Here is a 14,768-nt window from a genome sequence, read left to right on the forward strand (position 1 = left end):
GGAGTGGGACGGGAGAGCATGGACTCCCTTTGGGCAGTGGGTCGTGACCTTACACCTCCTCCCAGACGGTCCCTCGCAAATCCCAAGAGGGTGTTGGAGAAAGCAGGCTGGGGCTCCAGCCTTTTGGGCAGGAGTCTCGGACACAGGAAGGGTGGTAACGGGGGACCCCAGGAAACAGCCCCATGCTTCCGAGATGGGAGAGGGGCTGGGGCAGAGCCTGTGAGGGTCACAGCAGGGCCAGAACTGGGCTCCTCAGACCTGGTGTCCCAGTGGGAGGAGGTGGCTTGGGGAAGGGGTGTCAGGAGAAGCCGACCCGAAGCACCGTTTAGGTGTGTGTTCCATTGTGGGTCTCCCTGGCATTAGGGGTTAGGGCTTGCGTGGGAAAAGTGGCTCTGTGCCCATGTGTGGGGTTCGGCCAGCCACTGGAAGCCCAGCTCCGCATCCAGCTGATGCCAACACATCCTGCTTGGCCCAGCAAGAATCCATTTCCTCAGGCCCCATAGACCAGCACAAGCTCCATCTGCTGCTGTCACACCTGGCAGCCATTTCAGAGGAGCCATGGCCTGCCTGGGGTGTTCCTCTGTGGAGGATCTGTCCAGGCTGTGACACCCACCAGCTCCCCACTCTGAGGGGAGCTTTCCCTACAAAACACCCACACACACATAGAGTGTGATTAAAATAAAATGCAATTCATATAAATATCTCCATCAAGGAATCATACAGGGAAGGCCCAAGTGGCCATAGGGAGCAGACTGGGGTGTTAGTTTTTTAAATACCGAGGCATAAATAACTGTACACAAGGCAGTTAAATACACAGTGGCGCAACAGCACCTCCTGGTGGTCACATGAAGTGGTGCACTCAGCAGCGGGTTCCATCTTTCACCCACTTGCCAGGTCTGGCATTGAAGCGTTCGTCTCCAAGGGACCAGGGAGGCCCCAGCTTGAGAGAGGAGGCTCCGATCAATCCAGGGTGCTACTTGGTAGGAGGTCAAGTAAAGGGCTTGATGGGGAACGAGATGAGAAATAAGACATGACGCTGGGGGATATCACTTTCCTCCATCTCCCCAGGCCCTGTGACCTCAGAGCTGGCTCCTTGGTTAAGTTCTGTGCCGGCAGTTTTAACCCCTCCTGTGGGCCATCAGAGGGCTGACATCTCCAGGCTCCTGGGCTGCGCTGCCGCCCCGTCCTTCTTCGCCTCGTAGGGAAATACAGCACCAAAGATATCTTCATGATAGCGCTTCTGGCTCTTTTAGGTGGAAACAGAGACCAACGTGTCAAGTCCAGGCTGGGATGAGCCCCCGGGGCTGCCCAGCTTCCCTGTCACGTGGACCTTCATGAGCCATCTGTCTTCCCCACTGTCATACTTAGATTGTGCTGGAATCTGGTTTAGAACCTAACCCCGCTCAGCACCTGCTCTGGAGCCGGCCCTCTAACCATCTCCAAAGCTTTACTTGGCATTCCCATGTCCTGCCCAGCGCTCACCCCCCCACCCAAGAAGTGTGAACTCCAGGAAGTGTGAGCTCTGAGATAAATACATCTGGGAAACGCTATGTCCTTGCTTTGCTCCCAGCCTTGAAGGGTCCCGACGCACAGCAGCAGGTTGAAGCCTCCCAGAAGCCTTGTAGTAAAGCAACGTGCTTGCCTTGGCTTAACTAAGCCTGTCCCAGGCTATTCGACCTTGGAACCTTTTTGATGCCAAATATCTACTGACCCATTCAACCCATTTGGGGAAATGCCTGTTATCTCCTCACTGTCCTTCCAACACGCCAGCTCAACTCCCACCCCCGGGCCTTTGTACCTGCTGCCCCCTCCAGAACAGCCCCGAGTGTTTCCTTCAGTATCCACGGGGCTCCTCCTCACTATCTCGGGTTTATTCTCAGACGCCGCCTTCCAGCTCTGCCTTCCCTGGCCGCCTATTTACAATTACACTCCCCAGCGTTTCCTGGGCTGTTTCCTGCTGTTTTTCTCTGAAGCACTACACCTCTTTCTTTTGGGTTTGTCAGCCCTAGTAGAATGTAAGGAATTTTTGCCTGATTCATTTACTGCTCTATCCCTGACACATAGTAGGTGCTCAATAAATGTTCAGTTGAACGTATGAATGTGTCTTAGGGAGAGTATGGAAGTGACAGTCACAGGCTTTGGAACCACAGAGAGGCAGACTGAACTCTAGGCTCTCACTGCTGTGGACCCCATAGGCCCCCTTCCCTCTGTAAAGCAGGGTGCTTCCCTCATAAAGTCCTCGGCAGGACTGAATGAAATGCCACATGAGAATCCTTGGCAAGCAGTATGCCCCGTGGAAACCCTTGATAAATATCACTATTATCTTCATCAGTGAAATGCAAGCCCTTGCTGCCGCGGGGATGCGGGTGAGCAGACGCCAGCCTGGGTGTGAATAAGAAGTGTGAGGTTCACACGAGGCTGACGGGGGGCAGCCTTGCTCTCCCCTGTGTTCACAGCCTTGCTTTGGCCACACAGATACTTTCTGAAAGGGGGTTTGGGGAGAGGCCAAGGAGACTCTCCTGCCCCCATTCCACAGACGGCAAAATGGAACCCATTCACCCGACTTCCCAAAGCTGCGACCAGTCCGGGATGTGCAGCGGGGCCTTCTGACAGCCCACCCAGCTCAGATCTCAGCCACTGCTAAGATTCTCTTGGGATCCAGAACTTTTCTGGGCCTGACTCCCCTGGGTCTACCTGCCACCCCTGGTCCTGGCTCCAGTGGCCTGTGCCTTGGCCAACACCCTCAGCTCACACACCCATTACTATACCTTGAGCTGAAAGAAATAGTCCTCGATCTGCTCCTCACTCAAGTTCAGCTTGGCAGCCACCAGCTGCTTCAGGGTGTGGGCCACATCCCAGGCCATGCGCACATCCCCGCAAACATAGAGGTGGCCCGGCTCCTCGTGGAGCACACGGAGCACCTCGCTGGCCAGCTGCTGCCGCAGGATGTCCTGAACATAGACCTGAAACCAGAGGAAGTGGTGGGTCCAGTCCCCAGCTGCTGGGGACAAGGCTTGCAGACAGGCCTGCTGGCCTCAGGGAGGCGGGGAGAGGGCACTAAGGGCTGTGGAATGAGTACCCTCCCAGCCAGGACCTTGCACGGGGCCAGGCTCAGGATGAGGAGGAGCACAGATGCCCCGGGGGCTGGGCTGGGAGTAGAGAGATAAATGCTGGACACAGTCCTGCCCTCGAGGGGCTGACCATCCAGTGGGGCTCCCAGACTGTCTCTGGATTTGCCATGCTTCAAAGAGGCATCAATAAAGGCAGTCCCCCCGCCCAGGGCTCTGCCTACACCCCAGAAAAAGGAGCCTCTCAATGCAGACTGTCCATCAGGTCCCTGCAGGATGGGGATCCTGGGCTCCCCAGCTAGACAGTCCAGGAGTCAGTCGGACACTCTCTGCTCCGGCTCCGCACAGGATGCACACTGGCCCCAGCACTGGGCACAGAGCACTGGACCCAAAAGGTGCCCTGGTGGGACAAGTGTGTGAAGGCCGAGAGTCTATTCTGACACCCCAGGCTCAGGGGGCAACGCGGCCTGGGGGCAGCAAAGACCCTCTGAGGGCTGTGATGGAAGCGTTGGCCGCCCTCCAGCCTTGCTGGGCTTGAGCGTAGCCAGCCTGCACCACCTCTCCCTGGGCAGTTGCGTGTCCCAGGGGACCTGCTGGGGACCTTCAGCAGGCTGAGCTGTGGGCTTAACCCGCGTGTGACCTAGGTTAGTCCCGAACCTCTCCAGGCCTGTCACTTCTTCTATATGAGAGGGCGTAACACTCTTCACAGCATCGCCCTGATGGTTGTGAACTACCCGCACTTCAGAGCTCAGGAGCTGAAGGCTCAGGGAGGCGAGGGGCCTGTGGGGACCCAGGGCTCACCCTGGAGCCTGTGTGTGTAATGCTTCAACTGCTTCGAGGCTGCATTTACCTTGGGCTTGCCAGGCAGGCGAGAATAGGCTGTGTGCACCGCATGCAGCACCCCCTTCTGGGCCATCTCCAGCATCTCCTCCTGGTAGATGTGGTCCTCATCTGGGCGGCGGCACCCAAACACCAAGGTCATGCGGCCTCCCCGCACTCCTGCAGGAGTCCCGGGCTGTTGTTACCATGTCGGCCACCAGAGGGCGCCACGGCGCCAAGTCCAACTGGAATTCTCATTTCACTCCCACTAGCTATTTAACAGCATTATCCCCACTTTACAGATGAGGAAACTGAGGCCCAAGGCATTCAGATCACTCATCCATAGTCACTGAACTGAAAGTGCGGATGCAAAATTCCCTCAGCCCATCGGAGGTCAAAAGCAGGGACTTTTCAGTTACCTCCACTCCCAGGAGGGGGAGCCCCGGCTACGATGTGGGAGACATTCTAACCCACAGAGTCCCACACAGGGAGGCAAATTTGGGAGGCCTTCCCTCCAGAAAGGTCCGGGAGCCGTTTGTGGGGCTGCAGTTCTGCTTCTAGGCAGGCGCTGCCCGCTGGTGCCCCTCCCACCTGGGAAGCCTCCAGCCTTACCCTTGTGCTGGGAGTCATGGAGCCGCTGCTGCCAGAAACTGCGGAAGGGGGCGATGCCTGTGCCAGGCCCGACCAGGATGCAAGGATGGGAGGGGTCCTCGGGGAGGTGGAAGCCGCTGGCGCTGAAGAGGACAGGAGAAGACGGGCCAGCCCTCAGACACCCCAGGCCCACACACACACTGGGTGCCTGGGGAGCTGGGCCTGTGGGGGGCGGTCGTGAGGGGTTGGAGAGGACAAGCAGCTGCTATTTGATTTCCCACATCCTGCAGGCTGCTTCACCTCTGTCCAGCCACCAGCACCTCCCCCAGGTCCTTCTGAAAAAGGGCCAAGCTTACTGGACTCTGAAACCCACCTGTCACCACTGTCCCTGCTAGAGACAGCCACACCAGTGTAACCCCAGTGGGGGCTCCGAGCAGCACCTAAACCCCAGATCCCTCCCTTTCCTCCCGGAACCCCCAGGGGTCAGTGGTCCCACAGGGGACAGAGCGGAAGCGGTGCTTACTTTCGTATGAAGCAGGGCACTGGGTCTTGGGGCTTCAGGCTGTTGAGCCATGTGCTGCAGACGCCGTGGTGCAGGGGACCCTGGCCATCTGCAACAATAACACAAAGTGACCAACGTCCCCACTGCCCATGCGCAAACTGTACCAGCTGCTCCGCCCACACCACGGCCTCCTTGGACGCCCCCACTCAGGCACTCTCAGGACTCAATGAGCAGCTGTTTGTCCTGGTTCTGAGCGCCACCCTCTGAGAGCGCAGAGCTGAGGAAGGTTGAAAGGGACTTAGAGAGGCTGCAAGCTGCTCCTTCTGCCAATGCGGAAACCGAGTCCCGGAGAGGAAAAGTGACTTGGACAAGGTCACTCAGGTCGTGGCGGAATCAGGTGGACAGCTCAGGTTCCCTGACTCCTACTCCAGTGCTCCTTCCAAAGACTTTCTCCAGGAACACCCCCAGCTCACCTCTGAGCTCCACTGACAGCAGCATGAAGTGACCCCTCAGGGTGGCCACTGCTGTGTGCGCTCATGAGCGTGGCCCTTGCTGGCAGCAACCCTGGGTGGTGGATGAGCTCCGTGCATTTCAGCCTGCTCTGGGCCTCGCTTTCCTCCTCAGTGGCCCCTCCTGGGCTTGTAGAAACCCAGGAGGTCTCTCTGGGTTCTGTTCCCCTTACAGTGGCCCAGCACTTGAAGGAGGCCTCCCACCAACTGCAGAGGTCCCCCTGGTTTTCCTCGGGATTGAATATTGCTCTCAAAGTACATGTCGGCCTCTCCTCTCCTGGTCTGGGTGGGTGTTCTCTAGCAGGGCAGAGTCTCTGCCAAGGTTTTATAAACTGTGTTTTTGCTTCCTAGAGGACAGAGGGCTCGGAAGTGTGGACAGCTCCCAGCTTTGCCAACCCAGGCAACTCTCAGTTACAGAGGGCAGGGCAGGGGGCAGAGGCCGGTGGTGGAGCCGAGACCACCTGGATGAGATGTTGGCCTCCCCGTCAATGGCAGCACCACCAACCCTTCACTTCCCTCAGTGACCCTGACCTTTCCTTCTTGGCTTCTGCACAATGAAAATCATGTAATTATTTCTATGCCTATCTCTCCACTGCTGCCTCTAGATGCTCCCTGAGGGCAGGGCTGATGTCTGCTGTATTTCCCCACCCACCCCAGTGCCAGGCATGGGGAGGTGTGAAATAAACCATCACTAAATGAGCTCAGTGAGCGAATGAACAATCAATGCAGACTCCCCTGCGTTCAGGATGCACAATCAGGAAGACTAAGAACCACTGGATTCTCACCAAGGGTTGGGTGCTCTCCACGTCTGATCTCATTAAATTGTCGCCAGAGTAGTGGGACAGTGGAGTGGTGGAGGACTTGGACTCAGCAGTTGGACTACCCAGGTCCGAATCTCAGCTCTCCACTTACTAACAGTGTGACTTTCTGTGCCACCTGTAAAATGCACACAGTACCTACCCCACATAGTAACTGATCATATACACACAGAAGGCTTGGTTTAGTGCCTGGTTCCTAGAGATCTCTCCCACACGCCTCCTAATACTGTTAACAACTCTAGGCTGTGGGTGTTCCCTCCCTCCTTGAACTGATGAGGGAGCTGAATCCGAGTTGATGAACAGATGCCCAATAAGGAGTGGAGAGGGCCTGCTCCAGAGCCCTGGGCTCACCTTGGGTGTGGTACGTGACCACGGCCACAGTCAGGTGGATCTCCGTGGGCGTGTGATCCCGGGAGGAGCTGATGGAGTAGAACCTGGGCTTCAGAATGGGGAGCTGGGAGAGCAGGAAGCCAGCAGACACCCGCAGGGATGGGAACTCCTCCAGCACCTCCAGGAACGTGGGGCTGTTGGTGAACTTCCACTTGCTGTACTCTGAGGGCTGAAAGCCAAGGGTGATGTGAGTGACTCGGGGCGCCTGCCCCATTTTGGGGGAAAGGCTGTCACAACCCAGTATTCATTCACCCACTCAAGTCCATGTGCCAGGCACTGTCCAGGGTGCTGAGACTACCAAGCTTGAGAAGAAATAGTTCCTGTCCTGGAGGAACTCAGTCCAGTACATTTATCTAACTTGTGTTACCTCCACTCTCAGCAACTCATGGGCAGGGGTCAAATCTTTATTGTAATTTATTTGGGGCAAGGCTTTGGAACCAATCAGACCTGGGTTCAAATCTTGACTGGGTGTCCTCACTATGGAATCTCATCCCAATTACTTACCTTTTGTGAAACAAGGATAGCATTGCCTACCTGGTGGGGATGTTATGGGAATTAAACCAGAAAACATGTACCAAGCTAGTACATTGCAGCCACAAAATAATGGTGGTGGGGGTAGTTGGAATCAAGATAATTAGCTATAATGATGATGATAATAATGACAAGCAGTGCCGTTTGCAGACTTGGAACCAGACAGTTGCAGGTGAGTTAATGCATTCTCTCATTAACTTATTAATTCAGCTGTCCATCTGTCACTCTGTCCATAATGCCCATTTATCCATTCATCCACACCATCCATCCCCCAATACATCTTAAGTGACAACTTTATTCCAGTTTTGGGGAAAGCAAAGACAGATAACGATGGCTCCCCTTTCTAGCTAATATTCAAGGCAGTGCACTCTGGCTGCATCCTGCAGACACTTGGAAAAACCCAGTTCACTCAACACAACTGTGTCCCAGACATGGGCCAGCGGATGATGCCTGGCTTCCCACCAGCCTTTGACAGGTCTCACTTTGGGAAACTGGGTGGATCCCTCTTGGAAGTTAAAGACCAGCTCTGGGCTTTGGTTCCCCACATGCTGGGACCCTCCACATATCCCCTGCCCACCAGCCCTGATCTTCACCTGGCACAGGGCCTCCAGCCTCTGTCTCTCAGTCGCTTCTGTGGCCACCTGGGCCAGCTTTTGCAGCAGCAGCTGGGTTGGGGGGGTGGTGATATCCAGGAAGTAGGTGAGGGCCTGGCTGAGCGAGCAGGGGGGCAGCCTCTTGTCACTGACCCAGTAGCTGCCTGGACGGGGAAGGAAGGTGTCAGGATGGAAAAGAGGCCCCATTCGGGATTCTCAGTAGGTAGCGAGGCCCCCAGGCAGACACCCCCTGTTCTCCAGCTGCAGGGGAAAGGAGGCTCTGAAATCTTGGTTCCAAGAGCAAAAGACAGGAAGGAGGTGGCGCATAGAGAAAGGATTGCCAGGAAAGGCTGAACACCATCCCCCCAAGGGGCACTAAGTTGGCGTGGTCCTGATGAACTAACCATGTCCTTCCCTGGCCCAGACCTGAACTTTAGCAAGACACCCACTGGCGATCTACAGACTCACAGTGACTAAATCCACCAAAGACTAATGGATACCTCACAGGCCAGTTGTTCACTCAGAGAAAAGCCCATGACTGCAGTCCCCTGGGTGCTGTACCAAGAGGTGCTGTGTGAGCAGAAGATGAGCCCAAAGGGAAGTCCCGGGGGGCAGCATGCAGGGCAGTCACAGCACAGACTCTGGGGCCAGCAGACATGGGTTCAAACCCTGGCTCCCCACTTCCTAGGTGACTGAAGCCTCTGGGCCTTGGGTTCCCTCCGTGTGAAACAGATCTGATACCAAAACCTATCTTGCTGGGTTGGCATGAGCACTGAATCAAACTGTGCACATAATAGCTCGTGCTGTACCTGGCACACAGATGCTTTCTAAATATTAGGTAAAAATATGAGCATGACATTATCTCCTCTGGAACAGAGGCATAATGAACCACATCCATCACCCTACAGTCACAAGGACGTCTGTCTCGTTGTCCCCATGTCTCAGGTTCTCTCATTTTCTCCTGGACAGTGGGAGCACCACCAGGCTCTGCCTCTCTGGTCCCACTTTCTTTTTTATTTTTTTGAGATGGAGTCTCTGTCACCCAGGCTGGAGTACAGTGGCAAGATCTCTGATCACTGCAACCTCCACCTCCTGGCTTCAAGCAATTCTTGTGCCTCAGCCTCCCGAGTGACTGGGATTACAGGCATGAAGCACCATTTCTGGTTAATTAGTTTTGTACTTTTAGTAGAGACAGGGTTTCATCATGTTGGCCAGGCTTGTCTCAGACTCCTGACCTCAAGTGATCCACCGGCCACGGCCTCCCAAAGTGCTGGGATTACAGGCGTGAGCCACCGTGCCCGGCTTATCCCACTTTCTCACTTCGGCCACTGCATTGCGGGGATGTTGTTATCACTGGGGAAACTAAGGCCAGGGCGCGATGCCTTATGGGCTAGGACTGTTTTCATAACTGCTTTCACATGAGCTTTGGTGGCCCACCCTCTCAGCAGGAAGGGCAGGGATGGCTGTCACCAGCAGGCCCAGGCCCAGCCCCTCAGCCAGGTGGGGTGGCCGGAGGATGCCAGGCAGCACTGGCTCTCTGGCCTGGGGCTCACCGCTCTCGTCCAGGGCCTCCAGGCGCACTGTCTGGTGGGGTGCGGGGCCGTCCACCACTCGCTCCAGGATGCCTTGGACCAGGGCGGGCTGGTTGCCTGGACAAACCCCGAGGTGCTCCCCCGGCAAGTAGTTCAGGCCTTGGCCGTCCTCACAGGAGAGTTCCACCAGGATGGTGGCACGGCTGGGGAAGGAAAATGAAGCCTCAGGTGACGTTGGAGGATTTCCTCCAGGGCTCCCGATGGGCGGGCCAGTTTCCCCAGGAAATGTGCCCTCCTTTCATTTTCCTGGCTGGTTCCACAAGCCTGGGCCACCACCCTGAGCTTGGGATGAGGGATCCCCACAGGCAGGGGTGCTCGAGAGGGCCCCGGGAGCTTCCCTTTGGGGAGGAGAGAGCCCACCCCTTCCCAGCAGCCCTCTGAGTCCCCCAAGGGCTTGGCCACAGCCTCTGCCTGGAGAAAGCATCCCCCTTGGAGACACGTGGACATCAGAAGAAACCTTTCCTTGTTGCCAGGACAAACCCTGTTCTTATTAGAACCAAGGCCAGTTTTCCTAATGCACGCGGGGAGGACCGCACAGATCAATGAAACCTGCAGATAATCCACAAGGCTCGTTTCCCAGAGCTGGGAAATTTCCTTCCCTGCCAACACTTTTCCTGAAAGTTCTTCAGAATGAGTCAAACAGTTTAAGTCTCTCTTGCACTCTCCTTTTAGTGAAAGAGTTCAATGAGGAAGGAGAGGAAGTGGACAGATGCTTAGTGTCCAACCTGGAAATGTGACCCGTGGTTAACCAAGAGTAGATGTAAAAGCACAGGTGGCCGCGGGTTACCAGGTGGGCCGGTCCTACTGACAGTGCGGCTGCTAATGCCAGCAGAGGCTCCTCTCCTCTCCCTTCAAAGACTGACTTCTTCTGGTCTTTCATTCCTTAGAATAAAATCGACAGAGCATCACCCGAGAAGCCCTGCACTTTCCCTTACCTGGATGTCGGACTCTGTAGATTCTGCCGAGATTTGAGCCTCATGGTGAACACGTTCTTGGCGTGCACGTTGCTGAGGGCTGCGAAGGACACAGAGACGGTGAAATGGCAAAGTGGCTCTGGAGCATAGGTAGGGGAAGCCCCCAGGTGTCTGAGTCAGTGACACCTGGACACTACACTTGGGGCATGCTGCTGAGGTGGCCGTTGAGGGTTTTCTTTTTCTTCCTTTTATTCCACAAATAAAGATCCTTGGTCCAGGCCGGGCATGGTGGCTCATGTCTGCAATCCCAGCACTTTTGGAGTCCGAGGTGGGTGGATTACTGGAGGTCAGGAGTCTGAGACCAGACTGGCCAACGTACTGAAACCAGGCATGGTGGTAGTTCCTATAGTCCCAGCTACTAGGGAGGCTGAGGCACGAGAATCACTTGAACCCGGGAGGCGGAGGTTGCAATAAGTGGGAATCGCGCCACTGAACTCCAGCCTGGACGACAGACTGAGACTCCGTCCCCCAACGCCCCCCCGCAAAAAAAAAGTCCTTGATCTGATACAGGGCAGCTTCTAGGTATTGCTTCTAGGTGTTGGGAAATTCAATTTAGGAACCTAAAAACGAAAGTCCCAGGACATCTCCATGGCTTGGGACCCACAGGAGAGCATCGCTGACATTGGGGATATCTGAAACGTAGAAACCTGCAGGACTATCTTAGTCAGGGCACAGGGCACAGCACCCCGGGGTGCAGAGCGGAGAGTTCACCACTACAGCCTGGAATCGCCTCTGCGACGCCTTCTTCACGACCCTTGGCTGCCTTTGCGGCTGGAAGGCGGGGGCTCAGACCCCAACATGGCCACAGGCTAGCAACGTGCTTCACCTCCCTGAACTGCAATTTCTCCTTCTGTGCCTTTCTCCCAGGAGGAGTGTCCAGGCTCACTTAGCCCATGTGGGCCAGGAGCCCCGCACAGTGCCCGGCACACAGTAGGCCCTCGGCAGATGCTGTCCCCTTCTCTCTCCACCACCCTCCTGGGGCTCCCTCCTGAAACAGCCTCCCTCAGCGCCTTGAGTCTTGCACCCTAACAGGCTCTTGCATGCAGCGAGAGGGAGGCGCCCAGGCCAGCTGTCTCTGTTCAGAAGGAGACCCGGGGGTCTCCTTGACAGTGGGCTCAGGGCTCAGACCCCAACACAAACAAGCCCCGTGTGCTGCTGAGAAGCAGGTACCTTTGCTGAGGTCCAAAGGCTGTGAGTCCTGCACGAGCCTGTAGTGGTGTGGGTTCCAGGTCACACTGGAGGTGTAGAGCTTGGGGATCTGAATGTGCTGTTTGCCTCGGACATCAAACGTCTCACAGGCTGCCTGGAAGAAGGTGGAGCAGACTGGGGTTAACGGTCAGCAGCAGCAGCATCCGCACCACCGGGGCTACCACTTTTTAGGCCCTTACCATGGACCAAACACTGAGCCGTGGGCTTCATGTGAGTTCTAAGCACACTTACCTGATAGGGTGACAGCAAGGACTCAAAGAGGTGCCTGGGCTTGGCACATAGTAGCTATTGCTACTATTATAAATATTGCTTTGTTTTTGTTTTGAGACAGGGTCTCACTGTGTCACCCAGGCTGGAGTACAGTGGTGCCATCATAGCTCACTGAAGCCCCAACCTCTCTGGGCTCAAGCAATCCTCCCACCTCAGCCTTCCGAGTAGCTGACACCAATTATGCACAAGCAAGCCCAGTCAATTTTCTGTATTTTCAGTAGAGGCAGGTTTCACATGTTACCCAGGCTAGTTCTGAGCTCCTGGGCTCAAGCGATCTGCCCACCTCAGCCTCCTAAAGTGCTTGAATTACAGGCATGTGCCACTGTGCCCAGCCATTATGAATGCCAATATTGACATGATCTTGTATCCTCATGCCCACACTGGGAGAGGTCTGATTGTCCCCATGTTCCTGCTGTGGAACCACATGGAGGAGGCCCGGGCTTTGGAACCAAGCCTGCCCCGACGCACGCTGATAATCCTAAGCACCACCAGTGAGTGACACTCTGCATGACTGACGAGTTCCCTAAGTGACTAGGGCCAACCACCGCAATAAATAGCTACGGAGACACTGAGTGGATCCAAAGTGGTGGTGGAGAGATAAGGGGTCAGCATCTGCCGAGGGCCCACTGTGTGGTGCCTGTGCCCAGGCTCTCTATGGCTGCGAGACTGAAACAGACACAGAAGTTAAGAGGTGACCTAGGTAGTCAGTGGGGGAAAGCCCTTAAACTAGAAGCTCCCTAAGGGCAGGGGGTACCTGTGCCACCTGCTTCCCCAGAGTGGTGTGCACCAGGTGGAGCTCTTCTGGGGGGCTGAGGGAGAGCAGCAGTGACCTGCGCCCTCAGGTCAGTGGCCCTGGCCCATGTCTGGGAACACATCTACAGGACCACGGGCAGAGGTCATGGCACCTGGGATGTTCAGCACAGATGTCCTAGGCATGAATGCTCCCTGTCATGTCCCTGCTGTGGGGCAGCTCTGGCTGGGAACCGACCTTGAAGGTTTGCACGGCCCAGCTGCGGAAGGCGTCCTCCTGCCCACTGAGTTCGTCCCCTTCTCCCATAGGGGTGAGCTGAGAGGCCCCCAGGTGGGACAGCTTCTGATCGATGTCATGAGCAAAGGCGCAGAACCGAGGGTACATGCTGGAGCCAAGGCCAAACACGGCATACCTGCCCGAGAACACACACAGAGACTCATGCCCCATGCAAGCAGCACCTGGCACCCAGCACCCAGCACCAACAGCCTGGAGGGCCAGCCCCAGACTCTTCCCCTCTAGCTGGAGCATGGAGCTGGATCCCCTTCGGGTCCCCCTGACCCCAGAGCCTTGTCACCAACTCCCATGACCACCCCATGCTTGGCCTACAGACCTGTGAGAGGGACTTGGTTTCTGTGGTTTGACCCTTGACATACTGTGAGTACAGACCTTAGACCCAGGGTCCCTCTGTGCCTGATCAGCTCTGAGACGACCCCCTGTGCACACCCAGTTCCATCTCCTGAACCCAGACTTTGGGTCCACAGGGCAGGGCTAGGAGGAGTAGAACGAGGGAAAAAGTTTTACCTGAATTTGTTGGTGAGCTCTTTCAGCATGAAGAGCGATTTCTTCAGTTTCTAGAAAGAGAGGGAACGACAGAGTTCTCAGGCCAGGATGAATAAAAACACTGTTTTTTCCTTTCTTCTGGAAACCTGGCCACAGCTGGCAGGAGAAGGTTCACGGCCCACAGTGGAAGTTGGTTTATGTGTGGGGCCATCTGGCCAAGGACCTGGTTGTCAGCTGACAAGTTTAGCTTGTCTCTCACTTCAGCTAAACTGTAGCAACTCGTGTGGGCCCTGCCCCTTGGTGGGAGACCCAGAACAGCCTGGCCTCCTCCCATCCAGCCCTGGCAGAGGGGGCCTGCCTTATAGCAGGGCATCTCCAGAGGGCCTCCTAATGGGCCGTGATTCTCTTCTGGTTTGGAACCTGGTAGAAGCAACAGCAATTGGTCCTATAGTCTCTGAAATCAGGCGGGCTCTCCAGGAACCCAAGACGATCCCAGGAGGTGTGTGACCCAGCAGAACTAGCGTCAAATCCCATGGTGAGTATTTACTCCCTTTTCATAATTTATTTTTTAGTTCTTCCCCTTCAATTACATTTTCATTCTTCTGAGCACTGGAGAGACAGTCTCAAATTGGTGCTAATAGACCTTTAATACCTCTCTCATTGCCTGTCACTCTTTTTTAAAAACAAAGATAGCTGAGCATGTTGGCTCACACCTATAATCCCAGCACTTTGGGAGGTTGAGGTGGGCAGATCACCTGAGGTCGGGAGTTCAAGACCAGCCTGACCTACATGGAGAAACCCCATCTCTACTAAAAAAAAAAGAATACAAAATTAGCCGGGCGTGGTGGCGCGTGCCTGTAATCCCAGCTACTCGGGAGGCTGAGGCAGGAGAATCACTTGAACCAGGGAGGCAGAGGTTGCGGTGAGCCGAGATCGCGCCATTGTACTCCACCCTGGGCAACAAGAGCAAAATTCCTTCTCAAAAAAAACCAAAAAAATAGAAACAAACAAACAAACACAAAAAGAAAGAGTAGGATTTGGTTAGGAATAGTATCTAGCTAAAATTCATTAACTTCATTTTGTTTTCATTGAATTTATGTTTTGCTATTTTCCTTTTGTGAGAGTGATACAAGTTTCCTTTAAATATGAATTTTTAAATACGAACAGGTAGGCCATTCACAGAAATATATTAAATATATCATAGGAAAGGGGGCCCTCCCATATGGCAATAATTATGACAGAGGCCGGCAAATGACCTGATCCAGAGTGGCCTGAGCAGTGACACCCAAACGCCCTATATAGGACATGCTGCATCCCCTAGACCCTTTCCTGGGTCCTCCTGTGTGCGATCACCCCCTAGACCATCCAGAC

At 55.2% G+C, this 14,768-nt stretch overlaps 1 protein-coding gene across 3 annotated transcripts in view; it reads right to left on the reverse strand.

The window, feature by feature from the left end:
• Nucleotides 1–668: 668 nt before the first annotated feature.
• The window catches only part of NOS2 (nitric oxide synthase 2), a 43,629-nt gene continuing 29,529 nt past the window's right edge, over nt 669–14,768 (reverse strand). For all 3 annotated transcript variants that reach the window (XM_015118886.3, XM_077970564.1, XM_077970565.1), the window contains 12 exons: nt 13,419–13,468; nt 12,855–13,029; nt 11,558–11,690; nt 10,349–10,427; nt 9,375–9,556; nt 7,822–7,985; nt 6,659–6,866; nt 5,002–5,089; nt 4,500–4,621; nt 3,919–4,067; nt 2,769–2,963; nt 669–1,246 (listed from right to left, as the gene is read on the reverse strand). In XM_015118886.3, coding sequence (XP_014974372.3) covers nt 1,139–1,246; nt 2,769–2,963; nt 3,919–4,067; nt 4,500–4,621; nt 5,002–5,089; nt 6,659–6,866; nt 7,822–7,985; nt 9,375–9,556; nt 10,349–10,427; nt 11,558–11,690; nt 12,855–13,029; nt 13,419–13,468 — 1,653 coding nt within the window. In that variant the 3' untranslated portion in view covers nt 669–1,138. The remainder of the gene's footprint in view (nt 1,247–2,768; nt 2,964–3,918; nt 4,068–4,499; nt 4,622–5,001; nt 5,090–6,658; nt 6,867–7,821; nt 7,986–9,374; nt 9,557–10,348; nt 10,428–11,557; nt 11,691–12,854; nt 13,030–13,418; nt 13,469–14,768) is intronic.

The sequence above is a fragment of the Macaca mulatta genome, chromosome 16, assembly GCF_049350105.2.
Source record: "Macaca mulatta isolate MMU2019108-1 chromosome 16, T2T-MMU8v2.0, whole genome shotgun sequence".
In the NCBI taxonomy this organism is placed as follows: Eukaryota; Metazoa; Chordata; class Mammalia; order Primates; family Cercopithecidae; genus Macaca; species Macaca mulatta.